This window comes from Rhinatrema bivittatum, chromosome 2 (genome assembly GCF_901001135.1).
Source record: "Rhinatrema bivittatum chromosome 2, aRhiBiv1.1, whole genome shotgun sequence".
Lineage (NCBI taxonomy): Eukaryota > Metazoa > Chordata > Amphibia > Gymnophiona > Rhinatrematidae > Rhinatrema > Rhinatrema bivittatum.
Window position 1 is genome coordinate 49,189,265 of NC_042616.1, and position 24,084 is coordinate 49,213,348.

Sequence of the window (24,084 nt, forward strand, 5' to 3'; positions counted from 1 at the left end):
TGAATGTCCACACACGTTTTCCATACGTGTAAATACTTCCAATGCAAGAAAACACATACTTTCTCTACCTATTTTAAAAACATACATACGTATAATTTAGGAATAAAAAGAAATCTAGCATGTACATGTATATGATTTATACGTGGAGACAAGTATAACAAAATAAATATTACCGTCACCATGTGTATATACCTTTTGTTAAAGTCAACCACCCTTCTGATCCAAACACTCCTCCCACTCCCCAGTAGCAGCCCCCCCCCAGACCCTCCCCAAAATAAAACATATTCCCTGCTAGTTTAGAGGGCTCCCCCTTTCCCTTAAGTTACTCAAGAGGCCCCGTGGGTATCCAGAGCGCCCCTTAGGCCCCAGGCAGCAGCCATTTTTCAAAATGGTGCCACCCGATCTTTACCCCTATCTCGGCTTCCGATGCCATCTTGGACCCTGTGCTCTTATTCTTTTCCTGAATAGGCCCCATAGTTTTGATTGTTACTTTTATGGCCCACACGGCTGTTATATTTTCAATTTTAAGCATAAAACATGATAGTGCTTATATTCCACAGTAAGCTAAAAAAAAGATTAAAAGTTTCAGCTCCAGGAAATGCAGATAAGGGTTAACCCCTTGTGGAGCTCTCATCACCAGAAATTGTGTTTTGCAGAATTTTGATTTAAAAATGTGGCTGTTTTTACATATTTGTTGTACTCCACTGAGAACAAGATATTCGGATCAGCCGACTGTGTGTTTAAATAAATAAGCACAGAAAATGTACACCTACATAAAGTAAAGCACAAAATGCTACTTAAAATGGGTATGAAAAAGTAAAATCATGGCCAGCACTTTCTGTTTTGGGTTTGTCAAATGAGCCATTATGAAAAGCACAGGATCTCTCATTCCTCCTGCTAGCTAAAAGTTCTAGTCAATATTTTATTAATCCAGCTACAAAGATAAGAAAATTCTGCAGGCTTCCTCATACCCACTTCATCCAACAATTGTGTCCCCTTCTGTTTCAACTTTAATAACCCTTATTCTTCTTTTAAAAATATATCTCCTTCTCCATTTTCATACTAAATAAAAATGAAGTATATGGCTCAAGAATCAAGTACTGAAAACCAAACTTTCAGAAAGTCCTCGGGTTTGAAAACTCAAATCTCACAGAAGGCATAAGAAAGGTGAAAGCAAAGGTGAAAATTGATATTGCAGAGCAGTTTCAAGTAACTACTCTTAACAGCATTTCTATAAGAAAGTTTCACCACCAAAGACAAAGGATATTTAAATGATTGTATATACATACTTGGCATAGTCGAACAACCTGCTGTCCCAGAGATCATGGTTTCCTCTGGAACCTTCATGAAAGAAGCATGAATTTGTCCCATCAAATTGGTTCAATCCATCTTCACTATTTTTGGATGCATGGCTGTGTACAACATCTAGCAGAACAACAATTCCCATTGAGTGGGCAGTGTCTACCAATTCCTTCAGTTCATCAGGTGTTCCATACCGGCTTTAAACAGAATGAAAATTATATTTATAGTTACAAAATAATTTTCAAGCTGCATTCAACTTATGTTTATCAAGTCCTCCTTTGATTATCATAAAATGATTTTACAGGTTCTTGTTTTTCCATTAAACATAAGGCTTTCCACTTTCCACTGTATACAACTGCATACAGTTTTAACTCATTATCATTTATTTAAGACATGCTTTTCCACCAAAAGAGTTCAAAGTGAGATACAATCAATCAGTTAAGCAATATTCAGTTACAGTATACCAACAGGGCAAGTATCAATATAAAGCACTGGAATTAAATAATCAATGCATCAAAAGGACTATCAACAGTATGGCGCTCAGTGGAGTAATATGCTAAGGCAGCATTTAAATATCTTGAGCAAGCAAGATGGAGCTTACAGTGGGTCCAAACGGTACAGCACGTCAGAGGTCTGTGTGTAGATTTTAGTGAGGTTCAGATTATTGGCTAGGGACAAATGATGCCTCAAAGAATCAAATTTTCATGTTTCCTAAACATTAAGAGGTCTAGGGCAAAAGATTGTAAGGAGGCAGGGAGCTCCAAAGGGTTGAGGCAGAGCCTACAAAAGTTCTATTTCTGGTGTTTGTGGGATATATAATTCTTGGGGACGATACCATAAGGCAGGCCTGAGAAAGTGAGTGAGAGGGTTTACATGGGGGGGGGGGGGGGGGGTGAGAGCTTCTGAAGTAGGTTAGAGTCTGATCTTTGAGGGATTTCTAGGCCAAGATCAGGAACTTGAACTTGATGTCGTAGAGTGATGGCAGCTAATGCAAGCTTTTCAGCACTGGAGTTATTTGATCAAATGTATGTATATTCTTTATCTTATGGGCCACAGAATTTTGTAGGAACCATAGGGTACAATTTAAGATATTGGGGATTCCAACATAAAATGAATTACAGAACTCCGAAAGTAATAACGGGAGCCCGGATAGCAGTTACAAAATACAGAGTCCTGCAGTAATGAGCTGAGACGGCACAGGTGAAAGAAAGTTGTTTTTATTACTGCTTGGATATGGGCTTTCGTGCTAATTTAGCAATTCAATTATGAAGCCTAGACTCCAGACTTGAGAACTAAGGGGTTCCCAACTTCTGGCCTCAAGGTCATTTTCAGGAGAGGGTAAATGGGGTCAGAACTGCTATACTGTGTCAGACCAAGGAAGCATCAAGCCCAATATACTGTTCCAACAGGAGCTAATCCAGGTCACAAGTACCTGGCAGGATTCCAAATAGTAGACAAATTCTCTGCTCTGTATGCTCAGAGAAGAGTCTTCACCACTAAGGGAATCTGAGGATATGCATATAGAAGACCCTTGCCCCAATGGCAAGGGCGAGGCTGGCTTGCCGTCTGACGTGTATAGGGAACAGAACTGAGGCTTCTTTCTGTTGCAGGGGGACGTGAACAGATCTATGTTCGGGTTGCCCAGAAGCGGAATATCCAATTCGCTACCCCATGGTCCAGGGACCACTCATTGGGACTGAAGGTTGATGCAGCCTGTCCGCTACCACGTTCTCCGTCCCGGCCAAGTACATGGCCCTAGGCACCATCTCATGAGTCAGGGCCCACGACCAGATCTGGACTGCTTCCTGACACAAAGTATGATCCCGTACCTCCCTGCTTGTTGACATACCACATAGCTACTTGGTTGTTGGTGTGGAACAGGACAGTTTTGTTGGACAGCCGATCTCTGAAAGCCCATAGCACGTATCTGATCGCCTGAAGCTCCAGGAAGTTGATTTGGCAAGAGCGCTCCTGGGCGGACCAGAAACCCTGGGTGGCAAGCCCATTTACATGAGCTCCTCACCCCAAGGTGGATGCATCCGTGGTTAGGACAATTTGGGTAAGGAGACTTCAAAACAAGATCCCCCATTCCAGATCTGAAAGTACACGACACCAGAACAATGAATCCTGGAGAATCGGGGTGACTGATGCAATCCTGGAGGCTCTGAATGGCTTGCACCACTGTGATCTCAGGGTCCGCTGGGCTCTGTGCATGTGTAAACATGCTAAGGGTGTGACAGACGATTAGGGCCATATGGCCCAACAACCTCACCATGTGCCAGGCTGATACCTGCTGGCTCTGTTGGATTTCTGCCGCAATGATCATCAAGGTGATGGCCCTCTAGCAAGGCAGGAAGGTCTTGGCCTGAGCCATGTCCAGCAGGGCTCCTATGAAGTCCAATTGAAGTGAAGGTCTGAGATGTGACTTTAGGTAGTTGAGAACAAACCCTAGGACTCCAATACTCAAATGGTCAAGCACATGGACCTGGTGGCCCCTGCCTGAGATGTGCTCTTGACCAACCAATCGTCCAGATATAGGAAAACATGCACCCCAGTCTGCGGAGGTACGCCGCTACCACAGCTGAACATTTTGTGGAAATCTGTGAGGCTGATGCAAACCTGAATAGCAACACTCGATACTGGAAGTACTAATTTCTTATCACAAACTGGAGATACTTCCTGTGAGCAGAGATCTTGATATGAGTGTATGCAACCTTTAGGTCAAGGGGGCATAGCCAGTCCCTTTTTTTTTTTTGCAAGAGGGGAATCAAGGTGCCCAGGGAAACCATCTTGAACTTTTCTTCTTTTTTTTTTTTTTTTTTTTAAGAAACATGTTCAAAGCCCTTAGGTCTAGGATGGGACAGAGTTCTCCTGTTCTCTTTGGAATCAGGAAGTATCTGGAGTAGAATCCCTGCCCTTTTTGCTCTGGGTGTACAAGCTCAACCATTCTGGCTGTTAAGAGGGAGGAGAGCTCCACTTCCATGCTCATTTTGGGGGTGCTACTGGCCCCCAAAAAAGGCATGGAAGGCAATTTGGCAGGGCACCCAATAAATTCAATTGGTACCCCTGAAGGACAATGGACAGAACTCACTGGTCTGAGGTTACACTGGGCACCGGTTCGCAAAGAAACACAGCCTTCCCCCAACTAGAATGTCCATAGTCCCAGGTATAGACAACTGGCTTATGCTCCCTATGGCCCAGTCAAAAACCCCATCCCCAGAGTTGACTGACTAGCCAGCTGGGGCTTGGGGGCTCTAAGCTGCCTGGGTCGGCCGTAGGAGCCGACCCAGATATTGACAGGATGGTATTGACAGGAGCAAGGAGGAGGAGAAGGAGGATAGTACTTCCTTTGACAAAAGAAAAAGACTTCTTGGCCCTGGTCTCGCCGGCCTCCTTGAATGAGGATGGGTACGGAGTATTGGCGGAGAATTGCTGGAGGGTTTCTTGGTGGTCCTAAAGTTGGGCCACAGCATCCCTTCACCCCATCACCAAAGAGTTTCTCTCCAGTGCACAGCACATCAGTGAGTTATTCCTGTACCTCTGATCGGAGGTCTCAGGCCTGCAGCCATGGCATTCTGCGAGTGCCAATTCCCGCTGCAGAGTCTCAGAAACATCATAGGTTGCATGGACCTTGTGTTTTCCGCAATCCAGGCCCTTATGCACCAGCGACATGAGGGTATCTTACTGCTGTTGATGCAGCAGCTTAGCCACCTCCTACACCTGCTTTCAGATGTCCCGTGAGTACTGGCTTATGAGGAACTGATAGGCGGCAAGGTAGCCAATAACCATGGGGCCTTGAAATACCTTCCACCCAAGCGTGTCCATCGCTCTATGATTCTCCTCCTTCAGGCACCAAGGAATGAGTCTGAGAGTGCTTGGCCTTTTTGAGGACAGATTCAACCACCACTGACTGGTGGGGCAGCTGATGCTTATCAAATCTGGCAGCCTTCTGCATCAGGTAAAGCCAGTCTGCTTTCTTATTGACAGGAGGCACTGTGAGGGGGTGTTCATAAGAACATAAGATATGCCGGTACTGGGTCAGACCAAGGGTCCATCAAGCCCAGTATCCTGTTTCCAACAGTGGTCAATCCAAGTCACAAGTATCTGGCAAGTACCAGACATTAAATAAGTCACAAGCTACTATTGCTTTTTAATTAATAGCAGTTTATGGATTTTTCCTCTAGGAACTTATCCAAACCTTTTTTAAACCCAGTTACATTAACTGTTGTAACCACATCCTCTGGCAATGAATTCCAGAGCTTAAACTATGCGCTGAGTGAAAAAGAATTTTCGATTTGTTTTAAATGAGCTACTTGCAAACTTCATGGAATGACCCCTAGTCCTATTATCTGAGAGAGTAAATAACCGATTTACATTAACTTGTTCAAGTCTTTTCACGATTTTGTAGACCTCTATTATATCCCTCCTCAGTCATCTTCTCCAAACTGAACAGCCCTAATTTCTTTAGCCTTTCCTCATAGGGCAGCCGTTTCATACCCCTTATTTTGTTCACCTATCTCTGCACTTTATCTAGTGCAACTATATCTTTTTTGAGATGCGGTGCCCAGAATTGCACACAGTATTCAAAATGTGGTCTCACCATGCAGAGACAGAGGCATTATGACATTTTCCATTTTATTTTCCATTCCCTTCCTAATAATTCCTAACATTCTGTTTGCTTTTTTGATCACCACAGCACACTGAGCAGAAGATTTCAATGTATGACATCTAGATCTTTTCCCTAGATGATAACTCCTAAGATAAAACCTAACACTGCGAAAATACAGCAAGGGTGATTTTTCCCTATATGCATCACTTTGCATTTGTCCATGTTAAATTGTATCTGCCATTTGGAAACCCAATCTTCCAGTCTCACAAGGTCCTTCTGCAATTTATCACAATCACTTGTGATTTAACTACTCTGCTTAATTTTGTGTCATCTGCAAATTTGATCACCTCACTCATCGTACTCCTTTCCAGATCATTTATAAATATATTAAAAAGCACTGGTCCAAGTACAGACCCCTGAGGCACCCCACTGTTTTCCTTTTTCCACTGTGAAAACAGACTATTTAATCCTACAGACGAAAACAGGATAATACATTTAACTTGCCAACGTTTATGCAAGACATTAATAAGACAGGCTAAGAGAGAATTTGAAAAGAAGTTGGCCGTAGAGGCAAAAACTTACAGTAAAAACTTTAAATATATCCGAAGCAAAAAGCCTGTGAGGGAGTCAGTTGGACCGTTAGATGATCGAGGGGTTAAAGGGGCACTTAGAGAAGATAAGGCCATCACGGAAAGATTAAATGATTTCTTTGCTTCGGTGTTTACTGAAGAGGATGTTGCGGAGGTACCTGTACTGGAGAAGGTTTTCATGGGTAATGATTCAGAAGGACTGAATCAAATTACGGTGAACCTAGATGTGGTAGACCTGATTGACAAACTGAAGAGTAGTAAATCACCTGGACCGGATGGTATACACCCCAGAGTTCTGAAGGAACTAAAAAATGAAATTTCAGACCTATTAGTAAAAATTGTAACCTATCATTAAAATCATCCATTGTACCTGAAGACTGGAGGATAGCTAATGTAACCCCCATATTTAAAAAGGGCTCCAGGGGCAATCCGGGAAACTACAGACCGGTTAGCCTGACTTCAGTGCCAGGAAAAATGGTGGAAAGTGTTCTAAATATCAAAATCACAGAACATATAGAAAGACATGGTTTAATGGAACAAAGTCAACATGGCTTTACCCAAGGCAAGTCTTGCCTCAAATCTGCTTCACTTTTGTGAAGGAGTTAATAAACATGTGGATAAAGGTGAACCGGTAGATGTAGTATACTTGGATTTTCAGACGGCGTTTGACAAAGTTCCTCATGAGAGGCTTCTAGGAAAAATAAAAAGTAATGGGATAGGTGGCGAAGTCCTTTCGTGGATTACAAACTGGCTAAAAGACAGGAAACAGAGAGTAGTATTAAATGGACAAATTTCTCAGTGGAAGGGAGTGGGCAGTGGAGTGCCTCAGGGATCTGTATTGGGACCCTTACTTTTTAATATATTTATAAATGATCTGGAAAGAAAAAATGACGAGTGAGATAATCAAATTTGCAGATGATACAAAATTGTTCAGAGTATTTAAATCACAAGCAGATTGTGATAAATTGCAGGAAGACCTTGTGAAACTGGAAAATTGGGCATCAAAATGGCAGATGAAATTTAATGTGGATAAGTGCAAGGTGATACATATAGGGAAAAATAACCCATGCTATAGTTACACAATGTTAGGTTCCATATTAGGTGCTACAACCCAAGAAAGAGATCTAGGCGTCATAGTGGATAACACATTGAAATTGTCGGTTCAGTGTGCTGCGGCAGTCAAAAAAGCAAACAGAATGTTGGGAATGATTAGAAAGGTAATGGTGAATAAAATGGAAAATGTCATAATGCCTCTGTTTCGCTCCATGTGAGACCGCACCTTGAATACTGTGTACAATTCTGGTCGCCGCATCTCAAAAAAGATATATTTGTGATGGAGAAGGTACAGAGAAGGGCTACAAAAATGATAAGGGGAATGGAACAGCTCCCCTATGAGGAAAGACTAAAGAGGTTAGGACTTTTCAGCTTGGAGAAGAGACGGCTGAGGGGGGATATGATAGAGGTGTTTAAAATCATGAGAGGTCTAGAACGGGTAGATGTGAATCAGTTATTTACTCTTTTGGATAATAGAAAGACTAGGGGGCACTCCATGAAGTTAGCATGTGGCACATTTAAAACTAATCGGCGAAAGTTCTTTTTTACTCAACACAAAATTAAACTCTGGAATTTGTTGTCAGAGGATGTGGTTAGTGCAGTTAGTATAGCTGTGTTTAAAAAAGGATTGGATAAGTTCTTGGAGGAGAAGTCCATTACCTACTATTAAGTTGACTTAGAAAATAGCCACTGCTATTACTAGCAACAGTAAGATGGAATAGACTTTGTTTTTGGGTACCTGCCAGGTTCTTGTGGCCTGGATTGGCCACTGTTGGAAACAGGATGCTGGGCTTGATGAGCCCTTGGTCTGACCCAGTATAGCATGTTCTTATGTTCTGTCTTATAACCAGCTTGCAATCCACAAAAGGATATCACCTCCTATCAAATGACTTTTTATTTTTCTTAGAAGTCTCTCATGCAGGACTCTGTCAAATGCCTTCTGCAAATCCACACACACCATATCCTCAGCAGCAATTTCTTAAGGATCTCGTGTAACAGGACCACCATGATCTCCTTAGGGGGCTCCATGAACTGGACGATCTCTAGCATTTTGTACCTGGCATCTTCCGTCAATAACTGAAAAGGGATGGCTTCCGCCATCACCCTCACAAACTCTGCAAAGGTCAAGTCCTCAGGCAGAGACTTCCTTTATACCTCTGGAAGAGAAGGGTTTCAAGGGAGGCCTTCAGAGAGGATCTACGAAGTATCATCCCCTCAGGTGTCATAGGGTTCCTCATCCTCAACTGAAGGTGACAAGGGATGGGTCCCTAGGTGCTCGGCCTATGTCCAGAGGTGCAGGCATCTGTGGAGCTTCCTCCTCTGAGGAATCGGCGAAGACCACCATATCAGTAGGGGGAGGCCTCTGTACCCCACCAGGTACAGATGTTGTCCCAGGCCTTGACCGGTAACACACAGATGAGCTTCTCCAAAAGTGGTACAAGGACTGGTGGCACTGAGTCTGGTGCAGTCTGTGCCATAGGCCCAAAACCCTGTAGTGCCCGGTCCACCACTAGCTGGAATAAATGCTCCAGCTCCTCTTCGAATGTTGCTGATGTCAAGACTGACTAGGAGGAAGGAGGGGTAGCCAGATCTTCCTTGGACCCTTGAGGTGGATCTGTGACTAACATTAGGACTGGTGGAGACCGCTACAGACACCCGGCACCGATGGAGCATTGGCACTCTTCACCACGGGGAGGGGGGGGGGCATCTCTTGAGGGGCATTGTGGCTAAAGCCAGTGCATGCCTGTGGGAAATTATTTTAAGGAGGAAGTTAGCATGTGGAAGAGTATTGTGCCGCGATAGACAGGAACGAAGCAGAGAAAATCACTGATATTATTAGTGTAATTATTTAATATAAGACCCATAAGTTCTGAGAATACATGCGCCATTTTTCTTAGCCAGCTTGAAACAAAAAACAGTTTGTAACAAAACAAGTCCCGAGATCAGATACATTGGAGAGCCGTTACTCAGACAGGCTAACTGCAGATATCTGAACAGAACAGGACTTAGCCTCTGGACCTCACCCAGTTGTGTGTTGCTTATTCGATAATTGATAATTCGGGCCTCAACGAGCACATGGGGAGTGGTCCAGAGAAAGAAACTAGGACAAAGGTCAGAAGAATTAACTTAAAAAGAGCAACATGAGACAGGTTGTTTGGAATCAGAGAACCAACAGCTCAGAGGAAAAGCTTTTGGACATTACCAGTGTTAATGAAGTGACCGATGAGTTGCTGCTGTTTCTCAAATGCGTTGTGTTTCCAGATTTTCCAAAACATCTCACACCGGAAACTGTGAGGGGGGAAGTATTTTGTGTACATATTCTTTAATGCAAATTCTATGCTTTGATTGCTTATTCTCAGACTTATAACTAAAGCTTCTATATTTGTAATTGTGTTGTGTATTCTGTGACATATAATCCTACCACGCCACGCCACGCCCCCCCCATCTTTTACAATCCCCAAGCCCGGCACCATGCATCGACGGGGACTGGTACTGATGCTTCTTCGGCTTTCTTCAGTGCTTGGCCTGGTCCTTCCCTGGTGCAGAGGCTGATGACGAGGACCCCATGTCCTCAGTCTGGAGGAGATAGACTATGATCGGTCTCTGGCACCCCTATCCACCAGTGACATCAATGGAACTGACTGTCCTGCCGATGTCGATGGCTCGGTGTCTATCGACATGAAGAATTGCTCCATCTTGTCGAGTAGAAGTAGATGTCCCTTTGGGGTGATCTGGGTGCAAAAGCGGCAACCCCAGACATCATGCTATGATTCTAGGCAGAGGAGACATTTCTCATGGATATCCACAGTAGACATGGTGCTTGGGCATTACAGGCCATGCCAAAAACCGGACGTGGCCATGACGGACAAAATAAAAAGGGACACTAACAGAAGACAATGGCTGTGGGCACTGATGCATTGCTGCCATGGGGGGGAAAAAAAAATCAACCACAAAAGGAAACTTACCCAACTAGCTGAAAACCCTGACTAGGAGACACAATGGGAAGACACAGAGGGACCCAGTGATGGAACTGAGAAAAAACATGAGTTAAATCCAAGAAAAACAGTTTTCCACAAGGCCAAAACACAGCCAAAGTGACCTCACTCACACCGTGATGCTTACAGCTCCATGGAAAAAGAGAGACTGGAGAGGGACCCTGCGTGGACACGTGGTATAGGGATTGACAGGAATGGTCAGTGTGCCTAGTCAAAGTTCTAGAATATATGACATACGTTTTCCGCATCGGGGCTCCATCTGATGATGTCACCCATGTGTGAGGACTACCATCCTGCTTGTCCTCAGAGAATCCACTATTTACCTTTCTCCATTGTGAGAAAGGACTATTCAGTACTATTTGTTTTTTTTATCCTTTAGCCAGTTACCAAACCACAACAGGGCAATGTCTCCTATCCATTACTGATGAGTCTCACGACGAAGAGGATGAAGCAATATACCATAGCTTTGTCAAAATGATAAAGGGGATGGAACAACTCCCCTATGAAGAAAGGCTAAAGAGGTTAGGGCTCTTCAGCTTGGAGACGGCTGAGAGGAGATATGATAGAGGTCTATGAAATGATGAGTGTAATGCAATGAGTAAACAATCAGTTGTTTACTCTGTTGAAAAGCACAAAGACCAGGGGACACATGATAAAGCTACTAGATAATACATTTAAAATTAATGAGAGAAAACATTTTTTTTTTTACTCAGTGCATAATTAAGCTCTGGAATTCACTGCCATAGGATGTGGTGAAAACTATTAGTGTAGCTGTGTTTAAAAAAGGTTTGGACAAGTTCCTGGAGGAAACGTTCATCAACCATTATTAAGGCAAAGCTGCAGAAATGTACCGCTTATTTTGGAATCTATCTATCCCTTAGGATCCTGCCAGGTACTTGTGACCTAGATTGGCCACTATTGGAAACATGATACTGGATTTGGACCTTTGGTCTGACCCAGTACAGCAAACCTTATGTTCTTATGAATTGTAAAATGCCTTCTGAAAATCCAGATATAGTATGAAAACCAACTGACCCTTGTCACCATGTTTGTTAACCCCTTCAAAAAAATGTAATAGATTTGTAAAGAAAAATTCCCCGTTGTTAAATTCATGTTGGCTCTGCCTCCTTAGTGTCTCTCGCTCAGATGGCCAGCAATTTATTTCTTCAGAATAACTTCTACCATTTTGACTAGCATGGATGACAAACTCACCCTTGGATCCCTAAGACATTCTCCAAACTTCAGGTACCATATTTGATCTAATGTGAAGTTAGATTTCTAGTAATAATCCGTAGTTTTATTTTTCAGAACACTACAGGTTATATCATCTTGTCCTAGTGATTTTTTACTCTTTACTTTGTGGACTTGCTCCATGACAACTTCCCAGTTCATTGTGATTTCAATCAGTTCTTCTGAATCATCCTCCTCAAAAGAATTTTACTGGCATCACTATCATCCCAGTAAAGATGGGGAGGAAACTAAAAAGACTTAAGTCTTTCTGCTATTGCATTGACTTCCATGAGCACTCCTATCACCATTGTGTTATCTATGTTCCAACTTACTCCTTCACAGGCTTTTTGCTTCAGATATATTTGAAAGAGTTTTTAATTTTGCTTCTCTAGCAAGCTTCTTTTCAAATTATCTTTTGACTTGCCTTAATGCTTCACATCTAGCATGGAATACATTTAATCTGGGCTTCTAATATGGTGTTTTTGAACAATATACACAGCGCACACAAACTTAACATTTCATTTGCAACCACTTTTTAAGATTTTGGTCTGTTGAGGGACTGCTGAGGCTGCAGTGAATAAAGGAGTCTTGCAAACCCAATGCAAAAGAAATACAAAATAAAAAACAGAGCAATTGGGAAATATGTCTGCGTCATAGCTCAGACAAGGAAAGACTGAGGGGGCTCTAGAGGCAGCAACCAAATGTGGGAATTCCCAAACATGCTCAGAAAAAGGATCTCAGTTCTGAGAGCTGGGTTCATGTCAGCACCATCTGATGACATCACCCATGGATGATTTATGCCATCTGGTCAACAAAGAAATCATTGATATTAAGTATCTTTTCCCCCCTGATTGAATCCATTGATATTAAGTATCTTTTCCCCCCTGATTGAATCCATTGATATTAAGTATCTTTTCCCCCCTGATTGAATCCATCCCCCTGATTGAATCCATCCCCCTGATTGAATCCATCCCCCTGATCTTTTCCCCCCTGATTGAATCCATCACAACCCACATAAACTTACAAGAACCAGCTATAATACTAGGAGACTTTAACCTCCACATCGACACCCACCCTCCATCCCCCACAAGCGAACTGCTCCTATCCACCATGTCTGCCATCGGATTCACCCAAATCATCAACTCACCCACCCAAAAATCAGGACACACCCTGGACTTAATATTCATAAACAACAAAATATCTGCAACTGAACCACCATCTACAACCCCCACCCCATGGTCTGATCACAGCCTCATCCAAGCCAAGCTTCAACTCCAATCAATCCCACTACAAACAAACAACCGAATCATCGAATTCACCAAACCATGCTCCAGTGAAGACATCACCAAACTGTTACCTGAGGCACTAAAAACAATCAACTTAAATGACGCCAACACAGCCACAAACTCCTGGATATCTATCAACGCAGACATAGCCAATACATTATGCCCCATGATAAAAAAGGAAATAAAACAATCCACAAAGCAAAGAACACCTTGGTACACCCCAGAACTGAAAACCTCAAAGCGAACACTGAGACAGACTGAGAAACAGTGGAGACGAACCCCCACCTCAAACCTGAAAGACAAATACAGAACACTACTACACAACTATACAACTGACCTTAACACAGCAAAGCGTAATTTCCACACATCAAGAATTCACGATTACCAATTTAACCCAAGGACCCTCTTCGCCTATGTCAAAGACCTTACCAACCCCATCCAAAATGACAATACGCCAAACCCCAGCAACATCTCCAGTGAAAAACTAGCACATTTCTTCAAGGATAAAGTCAACAACATCATTGCCAAGATTCCGCAAACCCACAATGACTTAATTGACACCCCCCCCCCTATCCACTCATGGTCACAATTCACTCCTGTTGCTACCACAGAAATTGAACCTATCATCAGAAAAACCAACCCTGCATCCCATCCATTAGACCCCATCCCCATCAAAACCCTAAAACTCAGAGAGATTATTGTCAAACCAATAACCTACATCATCAACCTATCCCTAGAACAAGGAATCTTCCCAGAAAAACTCAAAAACGCCATCATCAAACCAATCATCAAAAAGCCTCAACTCGACAAATCCGACCCAGCAAACTACAGACCAGTCTCCAACCTCCCATTCCTAGCAAAAATCATCGAAAAAACAGTCAACAATCAACTCACAGACCACCTTGAAACCTTTAATGTTCTTCAGCCTGCACAACATGGTTTCAGAAAACTCTTCAGCACTGAAACCCTCCTCCTCTCCCTCACCGATACCATCCTCAAAGGCCGCGACAAAGGCAAATCGTTCCTCCTGATACTTCTTGATATATCAGCCGCCTTCGACACCATCAATCACAGAACACTCCTCACCAGACTTAAAGAAATTGGTCTCCAAGACACCACAATCAAGTGGTTCAAATCCTACCTCTCAAACAGATCTTACATCGTCAAGATGAACTCATCTGAATCCTCACAAGTGCCCCTCACTCATGGAGTCCCACAAGGTTCTTCCCTATCATCAACCCTCTTCAACATATATCTCATCCCACTATGCAAATACCTATCAGAGGCAAACCTCACCTACTTTGTCTATGCAGACGACATACAAATATTACTCCCCATAAACAACTCCATTCAACTCACTATGGAAAAATGGAACAAACTCAGCTCAAACTTATCCCATTTACTATCTCAATTATCACTATGTCTCAACCAAGCCAAAACAGAAATCATTCACATCCACGATGACCATCCCTCCTATCCACTCAAGTGCACCCCCTCTGACCACCCAGGAAACTCAATCAACCCGGGAGTGCCACAAATCTCACAAACCTCACTCACGCCGTCCACAAGAAACCTAGGCGTAACAATTGACAGCCAACTCAACTTTAAACGACACATCTCCAATACAATCAAAGATGGATTCTTCAAACTGCAGACATTAAAAAAACTCAAACCCCTTCTCCAAGAGCACGATTTCAGAACAGTCCTCCAATCAATTATCTTGTCAAGACTCGACTACTGCAACTCCCTCCTCCTCGGACTACCAGAAATACACATCAAACCCCTCCAAGTTCTACAGAACGCTGCCGCCAGAATCATCTCTAACAACAAAAAATCCCCTCACATCACACCCACGCTCAAAGAACTCCACTGGCTACCCATTACACAAAGAATCCAGTATAAAACCCTCACCCTCATGCACAAAAAAATAAACAACAACAAAATGGACTGGCTAAACAACGGAATACAACCTTACTCTACTCAAAGAACTCTCAGATCCACCAACACTGGACTCCTAGCCGTCCCCAATCTCAAAGCTGCACACCTCAACGTCACCCGCAAACGAGCCATAACAATAGCGGGCCCCACCTTATGGAACACCCTCCCCACCTGTCTCAGAAACGAACCTTCACTGCAAGTCTTCAAAAAACACCTCAAAACATGGCTATTTTTAAAAGCTTTCCCACCCGACACATAACCCGCCCAATTCGCACCATCCACTCCATGCCCCCTCCACAAGCATCTCGCCCCACACCTTTCCCTCCCTACACAAGCATCTCCCACCACCCTTTCCCTCCCTATCACTACCTTCCTCCCACTCATCCCTTCCTCTCCCCTACCCCCTCTACACTCCCTGCTCTCCTTACCATAATTTATCCTCATCAACAAGCCAGTTATGTATATATGTTATATACTATAGTCTAATGTTCCATGTACTCCTGTTAGTTCTGTTATTTATTACCATGTTATAATGTAAAATATTCTTGTTATATTTATTACCATGTTATAATGTAAAATATTCTTATATCTATTTAATACCATGTTATAATGTAAAATAGGGCTGTTACCACCCTATTCCTTTAGTTATCTGGAAACCGATGTGATATCTCGATCGAATGTCGGTATACAAAAGAAATAAATAAATAAATAAATAAATAAAGTAATTCTATGAAAAGAATCACAGTTGATCATTAATACAATTTTATTCAACAGTTTTTATTATAAGCAATAAAAAAGTGCATTATCATTGATATGACAAATAATTAAAATATGAAAAGTGATAAAATTAGTTTTAGAAAATATATTTCTAAAAAGTTCAGAAAACTTCAAGTCCTTTTTTCACCACATGCATTTTATAAAGAACAGTTTTACATGCTAAGAAAGATTGAACAAAACAATCCAATTGTCTGCTTTGACCTTTTCAAATACAAGTTCAATCAGTGCAGGTCATTAATAGCAGCACTACACTATGGGGCGGATTTTCAAAGGGTTAAGCGTGTATATTACGCGCGTAACCCCGAAAACCCACTCCTGCGCGCACCAAGCCTATTTTGCATAGGCCCGGCAATGCGCGCATGTCCCGGGGTTTGAAAAAAATGGGCGGGGAGTGGGCAGGACCGAGGTCTCCAGCACAGTGGTTGTGCCGGGGGCCGGCAGGCGCAACTTTGTCAACAAAGGTTGGGGGGGGAAGGAGGGGAGGGAATAGGGAAAGCCATCAGGGCTCCCCTAGGGCTCAGCGCGCACAAGGTGCACTCCCTTGCGCACGCTGACCCTGGAATTTATAACATGCATGCGGCTATGCACACATGTTATAAAATCTGGCATCGGGTTGCGCGCACAAATCTACGCCCACGTGCAGGTTTAAAAATCTGGCCCTTTATCAATAGGAAGAGCAATCAGTTCTACATGTACATAATACTAAAAGAAATTTAGGAAAGACAATTGTTTAAGAGTGCAAACCAACTGGAAAAATACACTCCTGACCCATTAATAAATGGTGCAAAGATATTTTTGAAGACCGTTAAATGAACATGAATTTTGCAAAAGTCTTAGTTGTTTCTCAGATATAGTAACATACTTAGTAAATCTGGACAACATCACAAAATGAATTTTCTCCCAAGACCAGCAATGGTCAAATTATCATAAGTCAGAAAAAATTTATGAACCAATACTTTATTTCATTTACTTATATTCCAACTTTAATGGTACTGTGTACACTTACTTTACCTTGAAGCGGCAAAGAAATTTGTGACTTGATAACCAAAGCTAGCATAGTACGCATGTTCCATGATAGCCATCATCTGAATACAGTTGTAGCCTGTTAAAACACATTTTCATGTTTAGAATTAAATGCAAAGTACTGGTAAAGGAAATGTTCACTCACAAAAAAAAAAAAACAGACCTTCAATCAAATGCACAAAAATAGCATCTGATGAAATTATTTAACTTCTTCACAACTTAATGTCCTTATTAGAGCAGCACATTAATAATTATTTGGAAATTAAGGACCATCATAACACCCGTGCATAAGTCATAGGTCATATATAATCCTAGGTTCAAATGAAATACTGGATTTTTCTTGTGAAATATATATACATTTTGTTGAAAATGCAAATAAAAAGTACAAGGGATACTTCCCTTTTTGTTCAGTCAAATGAGCATTCCTTATTTCTCTATCTACTACTTCTGCTGCCTTGTCTTACTCGTCTTACTGCCTCTTCATCACTACTCCATCCTCCTGCAGCAAGATGTCCTTGTACAAAGTCCTTGCAGCCCATGCTGCTACGGACAAGCATATCCCCATATAAAAGGTACTTAGACTGCACCATTAAATGCAGTGTCTTATGTCTTAGATACTGAGCGAGTGCCAATGTTGCATTTATAATCATTGGCCCGGGATAAATTCAGCCACATGTCTCAGATATATATATATTTTTTTTTTTTTTTGAGAATATTTTTGCAATGCAATTAAAATAGATAAATCTTCTTGCCATTAATAAGAGCAAAGTAAACCAACACGTATCTTAGAGCTCCAGATAGAGAACAAAAATGAGCTTGCTAACAACTCATTTAAATCCTCAGGAACCGGCCAGATACTAGAGCGCTGTCACTTAATTTCCCAACTGAACCCAAGGTTAGTACACGGTACTGGACAGGAGTCAATGCTCAAATTATTTCTGGAGGGAATCACATAATGAATTTGAAAAACAAATGATCAGCGCTAGTCCCTGCGGTGTAAATATTCTCAAAATTAAAAAAATAATAATGATATATATAGGCACTCGCTCAGTATATAAGACATAAGACACCGCATTTAATGGTGCAGCCTAAGTGCCTTTATATGAGGTCATTTAAAGCAAAGAGCTTTATTATATATTTAAAAAAAAACAAACAAAACACACACTTTTGTACTGCATTGCTATTTTGGGTGAAATCTCAATTTGCATAGTATTATGAGCATTGATTACTGTAATTCTCTGTACATTGGACTTCTGATAATTCACTGCATTCTTTGCAGATTACACAGAATGCAGCAGCACACATTCTGATTAATAGTAATCTCTGTGAGCATCTGAGCCAGTGGTCAGGCACTGCATTGGCTACCGATACACTGGACATCGTCCTGTACAAAATAGAAGTTCTGGTTGATACTGTACTTATTAACAACAAAATACCCTGAATTTACACCACTCTTAGAATTTATGCACCCACACAGGCCCGTTGATCTACAAGTCAGAATCTAGGAGCTATTCCATCCCTTCGAGAGGCACAATTGATGGAAATGAGAGGGCTTTTTCCATTTCATATGCTATAATATGGAACACTATGGTAGCTCATTTACAAAATAGGAAAAAAACTAAGGCTTTTAGGAAGATATTTAAAACATTTTTTATGGAAGTGTTCAGCACCAGAAATGGCCAGAACAGGAAGTTACCTGTATCAAAGTTAATGCCTCTGTCTGTTCTGTATATGTACTGATTTTATCTCATGATATGTTATGTTTCTTTGTCGTGTCTTCTTATCTATGTACTTTGATTCATTTTATTGTTTATTTTACTTTGTTACCCACCCTGAACCTAGGAGGGCACAGGTAAGAAATACTCTTAAAAAAAAAAATCTTGATTGTAATCCACCTTGAGACTAGCTTGGAAAAAGTGGAATATCAGATGTTCATAAGTAAATAAGATTTAGATGGAGTCAGCGCAGACATCTCCATTCCATGTGACGATGGCATCATGGAGTGGGTACGCTGCATCGATGCCACAGACTGTGCTCTGAAGGGACTAGGGGGTCTGGATAAAAGATGTATTGGCACCACGGAGAATTTCTGCACCATGAATGATAACAGCACTTGCACTGCCTGGCTCTAGACATCAACAGTGCTAGAGCTTCATGATCATGCACTGCTCCCATCTTCTTCGGCCTGAAGGGCTCTGGCCCTGAGGACAAACCCTACTTCCACGCTTCTTCTGAAACTGAGCACTTCTGCACGTTGCTCGATTCCAAGCCTGAGATGGATCTAGAACCTGGCACCACAGATTAGGGGGATGCTTAACAGCAGAGAGGGTCTCAGAGGAACCCCCGACCCAATTTGGCATGGCAAGAGAGCCCAAGGACATCCCACTTCAGGACACAGTTGTTTTGATGTTTGTCTTCATAACTACATTTACCCAGAGGTCCTCCATCTTCCAGGCCAAAACTACTAGGGGTCCTGGAGGATATCTAACTGCGGTTGTAACAATTAGCGATGTCATGGTCAGGACCCAAGTACATGTAGCAAACCTCATGGGAATCCGTCATGACATCCGGAACCCAGAGATGCCTTTTTCTTAGATCTTTCTCTGGACAATCACCAACTTCCTTAATCCTTTTTTTTTTCTTTTGAAAGAAAGACTTAAAAGTGCTGTTTGACGGACTGCAGGGGCAATAAGAAGGAAAAAAAAAACCCTGCAAAAAGGTAGAGAAAAATTCAAATCTGAGATCAATCAAGAGAGTGAGTTATGGGTCTGTGAGAGAGACTGGACCAAATCTGGCTGAGGGGCGCATGAGAGGCAGCATGTGAGGGAAACAAACACTCAGTAAAATGTTTTACTGCGTGGGGGAGATCTTTAGAGGCCGGAGGGTCCCCGCTTCCACCAAGAGTGATGTGAGAGACAATCAATCAACCCCCTAGGAGGCAGTGAGATTATTAGTTGTGCCGGGGCCATCTTTCTTAAATTGTGGTCTCTGTTCCCACAGTGAGTGACTTGAGTGGCAGCCAATCAGCCTTTTAGTAGGTGGTGAGATCAGTTGTGCCAGAACCATCTTTCTTGAATTGCGGTGCTCTGCGGTGAGAGCAGCCCAATCCGCGCACCCCTAGGAACGATGTCGAGCCTTCTGCAAAGAGTAATAACTTTGATTCCCTTTGATTTATTTGATAACAAGTTCTGTTTTGGGAAAGAAGAGGAAGGGGTTGGTATGGCCCCTCCCACCTGGGACTGTTTCTTCTCCCTGATTTCCCAACCCACTACAGAACCTTTTATGGCTTTAGCGAATCAAGGTGCAAGACAAGAAGTGCTTAGAGGATTTTCCTCCACCTATACTGAGACTCTGGTTGAGTCCTGCTGCTCATTCTCCTTCTCAGCCAGCAGTTAACAATCCTGCAGGTTCTTTGGTTGAAGAGATAATGGCCCAAAGTGTACAAATCTCCTCTCCCATTGGTGGGAAAGAACCCACAGATGAGACAATATTGGGATTGGAGAAGACTTCTACCCCCAATGGTTCTATCAAGGATGCTGTGGTACTTTCTCCTGTTAATACAAAAACTTTGCTATGCTTGAATGAGCTGATGTCCATATTTTGCATTTTATCAGCTCATTTACATTAACAGGTTAATGTTGAGAAAGACATATTAAAAATGCAAATATGTTATTGTCTCTACTGTGCACTGGACATGTTGAACACATGTAACATTTGTGTTAGTGCTAATATGCTTTGATAGACATTAAACATATGACTACTACTTATTTGATCTCAACAAAAACAATGACAATTAGTCCATCTAAAATTAAATGCTGGTTGAAAACTGTGCATGGCAATATTATTTATTACTTACCAAGATCTTTTATTCTAGGTAGTACATTGTGAGTAAAGTTCTTGTATGAAGCTATTCTCCCTTCCGGGGAGGCAATTCCCACATGAGATTCATAGATTCTGACACTTTTCGGTTTCTTAGGATGAGGATGTTTGCGCTAAGGAACAAAAGGTTTTTTATGCTGTCACTAGACAGAAAACCAAATAAAGAAGAAACCTGAAGTTGCATCATTTCAGGTCCATTCAGAGAAGAAAAACAGCATGCTGTATAAATTTAAAACAATCGTATTTAAGATCTAGGATCAGCCATTAATATTAAATATTAATAAATGCTTTTGTACATCAGAAGATATAATTGATCTGCTGAGAAAACTTGTAATTCTGTGAAAGTACTAATTGTAACAGAGTAGTAATAACTGCATAAAATGTCTGTAAAAGTGTTCAGAGACAATTACTTATAAGATTTCGATGAAATACATTACTGTTAGCTATTCTCTACAAAGCAGAAGAGTGTTAAAATGTCTTTTGGGTGGTTTGGAGGATATGCAGTGACTGGTAAAAGTAGCAAAAGGATGGACTATGACCAACTTGACAGAGATAACAAATGGTGTTACTATTTTATAGAACAGATGGCACAAAACAGAAAAGTGAATGTCTGCTTGGCAATATCAGATACAATGTGCTAGATTTGACACTAAAGGGATCATTTTATAAGAGCCCACAAATTGTATTTTTGCAAATTTACAGGCCGTTTCTAACAGGCTCTAGGCAATATACAATACACACATGAAAATTCAATACAAAACATAACCAGAACCAAATGGCTCAGCCCGATACAATACTAAGTGGCGTCACTGCTTGATCATTCAAGTCAGTATGATCAAGCAGATGCCATCTCATAAGAAAGCCAACCTGAATAAACATGTTTTCCACTTGCTCTTTAAAGGACTTATAGCCAGATATCAGCTTCAATTCAGGTGGCAAAGGAGTTCCATAGAATTAGAGCTGCTACTAAAAATGAGTGATACAAGGGAACGGACAACTAGGATTAAAGCAATATAGGAACGTCCAGAAGAGTCTTCTATGACAATTGCAGAGCTCTTGTAGGATTATATATCCAGAGCATAGCATTAGCCCAAGGTGTAGTCCAAATCCAATAGCTTATGCACTAAATGTAACAACTCTAATATTGTATCCTCCACTGTACTGGAAGCCGTGTAGGTCAGATAGCACCAGTGTGATATGTTCTCTTATACTCCGGCCAGAAATCAAATGCACTGCTGAGTTTTGAGCAATTCTAGGGCTTTCATTGAAATCAAGTTATAATAATCAGTTGCTGGCAAAATCGACACCTGGACTACTGAGCGAATATCACAGGCTTGCAAAATTGGTTGCAGGCAATGCAATAGTCTGAACAGTTGCTGGAAGTTAGGCACCCCAAGTCACACCAATTTTCAAAATGAACATGCTTTTTAAAATCAAAAAGTATGCAAGTCAGTCCCGACCCCTCCCAGACTGTGCAATGGGCATGTTAAGCAAGAGCATACTACCAACAGAGCTGAAATTACAATTCACAGGGAAAGCAAAAACAGTTCTTTGCTATAGATAAGGCACTGGCTCAATTGAAAAATAAGGAGAGGAATGGGAACAAGCATAACATAGTCCAACATTGGTATCCATATTAGCTACTTATTAAGATATAAACCGAAGAATGTATTAGTGTTGACTGTATCAATGCAGTCTATTAACTAATTACTTTTCATAAATTTTAAATATTCCATACTTTTACTATACATGAATCTTTGTAAAATGTGGCCTTACTCTATTGCAACAAGAATAGTAGCATGGGAAAGTTAGGGAGCAGAAGAAATGCAGTATGTGCCCTATTTTGAGAATATCATCAGCATCGTGAAGAATGCTAAAGTTCACAGATTGAAGAAAGGTAACTTGTAGTTCATTGAATATATTCAAACATGAAAGATAAAGTAGAGTTGCTTACCTGTAACAGGTGTTCTCCAAGGACAGCAGGATTTTAGTCCTCAAACATGGGTGACATCATCGGTTGGAGCCAGGCATGGAAAACTTACTTCATAGTTTCTGGAACTTTGACTAAGTACACTGAGCATGCCCCTATATCATGAGTCCACACGGGGTCCCTCTTCAGATGTATAATATAGAATTATATATAAATGAAAATATAAGGAGAAACTCAACTCCGTGGGTTGGCGGGCGGGTTTTGTGAAGACTAACATCCTGCTGTCCTAGGAGAATACCTGTTACAGATTAGCAACTCTGCTTTCTTCTATGTCAAGCAGGATGGTGAACCTGCAACTAGGCTACTGCATCTCTCACCTTATCTCTGAAGAGATTCTCTCCCGTACATGGCAAGTCAGTGAGTCTTTCCTGCACCTCCGGTCAGAGATCTGAGGGCTGCAGCCATGTCATTCTGCAGTTGCCAATTCCCACTGGGCATCTGCTCCTCCTTGAAAGTTGCTGATGCCAACACCGACTGAGAGGCAGGAGGGGTGGCCAGATCTTCCTCATGTCACAGAGGTGGATCAGCGACTGGAACCAGAACCAGTGGAGACAGTCGTAGAGCCCTGGCATCAATAGAGGTTTGGCACTCCTTGGTGTGAGGTCACTTTGGGGGCATCATGGCATAAGCCGGCGCCTACCCAAGCCTAGCACTGTACATCGAAGGTGACCAGTGCCAATGCTTCCTCGGCTTCCCTCGGTGCTCAACCGGTCTTTCCCTGGTGCAGAGGTTGATGACAATGAATCCGAGGACCTCGACCTGGAAGAGACCAACAGGGGCTGGTCTCTGGGTGCACCTATCTGCCGGTGGCATCAATGGAACAGAAGGCCCCGCTGATAAGGGTGCAGTGTCTATCAGTGCAGCTCCAAGGTTGATTGGTGCAGATGCCACCAGTGCCAACATCGATGTCTCAGACTTCCTCGACCTGAAGAGTTTCTCCATCTTATAGAGTCAAATGCGTTGTCCCTTAGGGGTCATCCGGGTGCACATGCGGCAATTCTATATGTCATGCGATGCCCCCTGGCAGATTTCACGGTCCTTGGGCACTGGGGGCATCGATGGAAACCGGATGAGGCCATGACGAACAAAAAGAAGAGAAATAAGAGCAGTGACAGCGGGCGGTCGAAGCTGGCAGTCACAGAGACACTGCCGCCTTAGGATGGGGAGAACCAAAGTGAAAATAAACTTACCGAGAACACCAAAAAACCTGACTATGGAACCAAGAGGAATCTGGCGTTCATGAAAATGTGAAAAAACATGAATTTAACCAGTGAAAGTTTTCCAAGGCAATTTTCTAGGGAAAAAGCCAATAGCTCACTTAACCATGAGGCGAAAGCTCTGCGGAAAAGAGAGTCTGAAAAGGGACCTCCATGTGGACGTAAGGTATAGGGCCATCCTGGACATGCTCAGT

General features: G+C 42.1%; 1 protein-coding gene across 2 annotated transcripts in view; it reads right to left on the reverse strand.

Moving 5' to 3' along the window:
- Positions 1-24,084, reverse strand: part of GBE1 (1,4-alpha-glucan branching enzyme 1) — a 153,406-nt gene that overhangs the window by 79,071 nt on the left and 50,251 nt on the right. For both annotated transcript variants that reach the window (XM_029588010.1, XM_029588011.1), the window contains 3 exons: positions 20,661-20,796; positions 16,793-16,883; positions 1,290-1,499 (listed from right to left, as the gene is read on the reverse strand). In XM_029588010.1, the coding sequence (XP_029443870.1) occupies positions 1,290-1,499; positions 16,793-16,883; positions 20,661-20,796 (437 nt within the window). The remainder of the gene's footprint in view (positions 1-1,289; positions 1,500-16,792; positions 16,884-20,660; positions 20,797-24,084) is intronic.